General features: G+C 36.4%; 1 protein-coding gene across 1 annotated transcript in view; it reads right to left on the minus strand.

Moving 5' to 3' along the window:
* XIRP2 (xin actin-binding repeat containing 2) overlaps positions 1–3,952 on the minus strand; it is a gene marked incomplete at its 5' end in the record, with an annotated part of 23,881 nt that extends 19,929 nt beyond the window's left edge. The window contains one exon of the mRNA XM_010074778.1: positions 3,805–3,952. Within this exon, the coding sequence (XP_010073080.1) occupies positions 3,805–3,952 (148 nt within the window). The remainder of the gene's footprint in view (positions 1–3,804) is intronic.
* Between the last annotated feature and the right edge of the window lie 2,159 nt (positions 3,953–6,111).

Raw genomic sequence — 6,111 nt, forward strand, 5'->3', positions numbered from 1 at the left:
AAGTTGAGGAAACTACGGGCTTGGAAAAGGGAGAGAAGCGGGCAGGAAGAAACAGTGTAGATATGTCCTCCTGTTCTATGTGTTTGATTCAAGCCCATAGGTAATCAAACTAAAACCATAAAATTAATTTCCAAACAGGAAAGAAAAATCAAAGAGGAAACTTCAGAAGAGTGCTCTCTGCTAGCCATTGGCTGTTTACTTGTATTCTTATATATTTTGGCACTGCTGACACAGTTTTCCCCATTCTGAGTGTGCTTTGTCACTTTGTTGCAACACAGGGCTGTTTTGGGGGGTTTTTGTAATGACATGTTTACTGTGTACAATTCATTTATGCTTTTTTTATCTTGCTGATGAATTGCAGACTTATTCAATTAAGCAAATAAACCGATTTCAATAACTTTGATAAGAAATTAGTAACTTCTCTTTGTACAATGTTGGCTATCTCATAATGTTCATATAAAACACCAAGGACATACTAGAGTGCACCTACCTTTTCTACCATTCAGGGCAAAACCACACCATTTACAGAACTGGTCTTCTCTTTAGAAAGAAAACTCATCAAAATCCTCTCCTAGGAATTTTTTTTTTTGTGTGTCAACTTTTAAGACAAATTTCTCAGTCTCCTAAAATACACCACCCAGTGGAGATCAGCTCCACTGAATCCCTTCCTGGAGCAAGTAGAGGGGCACAACAGGTTTGGGTTTATCCTCACCTGTATAGGGTGGAACTTGGTGACTGTTTTTAGGGCCTGAGGTCTGGATAGCATTTGCTATCAGTCAGTTCCTTGTTCTGGAAGCCTAACTGTAGTACGTATTGTTATACATATATGCTTTACAAAAACGTGCTCAGTCGATCGCATTTCTTCTTACCTGAGTTGGTTCACTTTTGATTATTGCATTGTTTTACTAAGGGATTGCTTGAGAACACAGAAGATACAATTTTTTAAAAATCCCTATTTTCTTTTTAACATTATGAAATGCAGCAACAAAAGAGACTTTCCAAAAAGCTATCTGTTCACCTGGCACAGAACAGAGTGCCAGGGAAGAGGTATCCCACCAAGCAGGGAAGAATTCCAGGGCACACCTGGCCTTTCTGCCTATTCACTATAAAAGCGTTTAGCTGGCATAGGTGTTCAAGGTCCAGATATAGCAAGCAAATACAACTAGCAACTCTAATCTTTAGTAAAAATCAGACATAGATGCAGATGTGCATGGAAGAGTGGTCTCAGTGTAAACATACTGAGTTTCTTAGTATTTTTACCTGACCCTGCTCATAATTTACGAGGATAATTTTTTTGTGATGCTTATCCCATGTAGTATATTTGCATATTGCATGTAATCATGGTAGACAAACAAATTGCTACAGTTCAAGAAAGAATAATAGGAGCAGTAAGAAACAGTGAAAGTCAGATGGAAGAAAAAAAAAGTTTTCAGAGAAAGTAGAAATTAGGAGAGAAAATTGCTGTTCTTCAAGTGAGAATTCCGTACATTAAGCCAAATCTAACCAAAACAACCTGTGAAAGTATGCTTTGGCAACACAGAGATGTACTCCACCATAGCCAAACAATGTCAGTTCATTTTCAAAGGCAGATTGAATTACGATACAGACAACTACTAGCATGATATTTATAAGCTGCTGCTTTAATTTTCATTAATGTTTAGGAGTTTAAAAACTTTTTTGGTGTTGTTCTGATTCAACAAGGGATTCTTACCTAGTCGTAAGCATGTGAATAGTTTCATTAAGTGCCATGGGAATACTCATGTGCTAAAAGTTAGATGTGATTAAATTCCTTGCTGATTTGAGGCCGATTAATTTAGTAGACTGTTTTAAAAAACATTTTAATAGATACATAGTATTAGGCCTTATGTTTACCCAGATGAGGTATGCCGACAAAAAACTGTTTGCCTTTGTCATGTGGGACTCATACAATAGTGTCTATTTCAGATAATTTCATTATTTTATTAATGATAAGTTACATCAAGTCTTTAAAGTAAACGGAGCTTGACAAATCTTCTGTGCATAACAGGACTGTAGAATTTTGCCTTTCTGACATTTTTTCCAATGATAGGACTACCCTAGCTGTGCCTTATGGGCTTCTCCAGGTTTTTACAACAGGTTAAACAGCAGTATGAGCATTGCTTTTGTTGTTTTTCCAGGGAGACAATCAAGTTGTTGGTCAGAGAGTCACAGAGCTTGCTGTAAATGTTGCTTGATACCTCTTCTAGGAAAACAAGATTTTGGCATAACTGAAACATTTAGCAAAAAGTTCCATAGCACTTTAGTGGTTTGAGGGTATTATTCTTGCTGGAAAATTGAAGGAAGTTGACATATATTGTCACTGGTTATAGAAAACTCAAAACTCATAATGATGGGAGAAATAATATATGGATCAGCATTATCTTGTATTTGTCAGGACCTGACTATTTATTCAAGTGCAGAGTTGCAGATTTCAGTGCCTAACTTCAGCTCTTAGAAGTTTAAGAGTTTTCACCAGTGCTTTCAAACACTCAAATGAGTCTAGAGGGAATTTGCTTCTCATAAGACTGTCTGAATGCAAAATGGGGTATTATGGCTCTCACAGGAGAATAGAAAAACATTATTCCTTATGGGTCTGTCACATTTTTAGAAAAAGCTTCATTTTTAAAAGGCATGAATTGTTGACTGTGCATTTTTACGTAGTTCATATTCTTTGTTATTCCTGGCAGACCAAAAAAACGCTTCTGAAACATATTATGCCCAATTTAGACTCATAAGCAAGGCAGGTATGGAATGGAGGATTCTGGTCTCTTGTAGAGAGGGAAAAAAAAGGCTTTGAACTAGGAGAATCTAAAAGGAGAATGAAGGAAAAAAAATAAATGTCCTTACAACCATTTTATAAAAAAGATACCTGAAAAAGCTTGAGAAGATGTGGAGAAGAGCCACAAAAAAATACTCCCACATGGAGAACTGCAGCTGTATCTGGCTGATGGAAGAGAAGGTTATGGAGTGACATGGTCATAATGTATAATCATCCTTCCAAGAAGAAATGAGCAGGTCTTAAAGATCTCTTTAATTTGGTAGGAAAAAAAGGAAAAAGATAAACAATGGCTGAAAGTTAAACTTGGTAAAAGATCAGGTATTTAGTTTGAACAATGAGCATAATAAATCTAGCAGCATTAGCTAGAAAAGGTACTTTTCCCTTTGATTAGCTAGAGTCTGGAATTGCTAAACATGCAGGCTAAATATTTTCTGATCGAAACCAGAGTGGAGTCAGTAATTGGTTAATACTCTGTAGATGGCTTATTAATTTTATTGGCAGATTGGACAAGTCTTTTTTTGCTCTTTATTTGGGTAATCTGTTGTTTTACATAAGTCGAGTCCTAGATACTCAGAAATCAGTAAGTTATTTTTCTGTCAGAAAATTGCATCATCCGTGTTCTTCCTTTGTTAAAACACAGATACATACACTCTTTGATACCATCAAGCAGTGGTCTCCACAGTGGGACGTGTGCACCCCAAGGGCTGTTCAAGACAGTCTATTGGGGTACAGGAAGAAAATATTTTTTTGTAAATAAACACTTTTTAAAGGATTTTTTTTATTATTATTTCATCCATCATCCTTCTTTAATATCTATTTCTGTGTATGTTGCCTAATGTACATAACGTATTGCTAGAGTAGTACGTGTGTACAATTTGTAAGTAGATACATATACAAACATTGGGAGTGCATGCTCAAAAATGTTTTACTGATAGGGGTGCACCATCAAAAAGGTTTGGAGACCACTGCCTTAAAGCAAGACATCAGAGCAACGTGGTGATGCTAACCTTCAGAGCTGTTGCTGTGGCCATTTTCTGATGACATCTTTTCAAAGATTGCTCTCCCTCTTTTCACACTAGACTCCTGAGAAATGACAGAATGGCTTCCAGGCCGACTCTTCAGTGTTGATGAAAGTGAACTCTCACTTTCTGTTTCCTGTTAAAGACACCAAGAGGATGTGTGTTAAAAGCTATTGGTAGGAAACAGATGTGAGTTTTGTGGGGAGGAGAGCGTATGAAGAGGCAGCAGATTGGAAGGAGGTGCTATACTGGGGGAGATGTTCTCCAGAATACCATAGGGTAAATTTCTGTAGCACTGCAGGCTGTGGATTCATGTGTGCTGCCCAGCTTATAGTTCAACAGACAGTGATGCTTGGCAGTTTTCTTTTGCCATTTCTTGGATGTGGATTCTTCCATGACAGAAGAGCAGTGGTGGTAAGGATCACAACAAAAAACACCAGTTGCTCATTTAAACAGTATTTGTACATAGAGAAGTTGACAGAGGGAATTTTATTAATTTCATTTACGGAATGTAAGAATATGTAAAAATAAGAAATGTAAGAATATATAAAAATAAGAAATGATGGCTTGGAGACCAGAGGTATATGGGCATTTAGCTTATGACAATAGTGGGTAAATGTTTCGTACAGATAGTTTACACAGTATCATTAGTATCCCATCATCACACTATGGCCTCAGCCCTTCAAGGCAAAATGAGTAAATTATTGCTAAGGAAGACTTTATTAGGTCAAAGCTGGTGTTTTGGGGTGCTTCTCCTTCCTTCCATGCAACATGCTCTTCAGTGCGGAGTTGGACACAAGGGCTCTAAAATCTCAACTACAGCTCTTCCATTAAGTAAATAACTAAAACAGTTCAAGTAGAAAAAGTACGCTTTTTTTTTTTATTTTGCAAGGAAATAACATGAAAGGTCCATGGAGCGTCCACTTCCACTCTCTCTGTAGAAGAGGTGCCAATATCCATAAAGAGAGCAGGTGGTTGATCTGGTGACTGCAAATATCTCTCCAGCAAGATTTTGCAGAACTTATTTGCCAGAGCCCTTAATTGTTTAAATGGCATACATTTTCAAAATGTACTGCCTTCATTAGACTACTTCCTTTGTATTGTTTGCAGACAGCTTTATTAGTGTATACCAGTTTAATGCTACCCTTGTATATGATCTCACTGAAGTAACTCCTAACTGCTTTTAGATTTAGTTATTACATGTGGTGTGTAAGAAGCAGCAAAATTTGACCCCCGAATTAATTATCCTAGATTGGGGAGTATTTTCCAGTAACTATAGAAAAAAAGAAAAATAAAAAAAAATACTTTTTAATGCAGTGCAACTTAATGAATCCTCAAACAGAACTCTTACAAAGAAAATAATATCAAATAAATTGTAAAAGCTATTTTTGCAGTAACATATAATCAATTACACATTCGCCTTGAATTTTATGAAACTAACAGTGAACAAACATTGGAAAGATACTTTTAAAATGAATGCATCATTAGCAATCAAGAACAATTGTACTTCACCCATCTTTAACAAATTTATGTTTTTTTTATAGCTACTGATAGTTTTTTGTCTTAAATATATGCTGTACTTCATTTCTTGACCTGTAGCCATTTTTTGCAAGAATATTCCTTCCAGTTCATGTACAATAGGTTGTGTCTTGTGGAAATTCATAATTTTATAACAATCTGTCTACTTCTTTGAGTTACAGCAGCTTTTGCTTGAGATTAGCTGAAAGATTTTTGCATGATGTGTCAGCATTGAAGCAAATTAGACTGATTAGACCATAGAGGCTAAAGATGTTTTATCACCATGAGTACTGTAAATCCTTTTTTTGGGAAAAAATATGTCTATGTATCGCCAGTCAACAGTTACCTTGTCGCATCAGTCTCTCCTCACCCTCTCCCCTCCCCCAAAAGAGCACTGCTGATACTGCTTATATGGAATTGAACTTGAAAGGTAATCTGGAATACAGTGGATAATTTTAGCAGGTAGGCCAGGAGGTACAATCAACACAATGGAAAACTTGAACGTGCCTAGATTTAAAGGCAGTGTAGGGGATCTTAACCAGTAGTGTTGTGTTTGTTGCCTTTTATTTAGCAGGCTTACAGGAGATAATTGGTCTAAAACTAATTTGAATTATTCTCTAATTGCTTTTACAGTTAGCAGCACATTTTCCTTGGCTATTATGGAAAGCATTTTTGGAGGTTAATAGTAAAAGAAAGATTTCTGGAGTGGAGAAAGTGTCTGTCTTTCTGCTCCGTGACACTTCATAGAATAGAATCGAATCATAGAATCATAGAATC

Source organism: Pterocles gutturalis, unplaced genomic scaffold (assembly GCF_000699245.1).
Source record: "Pterocles gutturalis isolate BGI_N339 unplaced genomic scaffold, ASM69924v1 scaffold41707, whole genome shotgun sequence".
NCBI lineage: Eukaryota > Metazoa > Chordata > Aves > Pterocliformes > Pteroclidae > Pterocles > Pterocles gutturalis.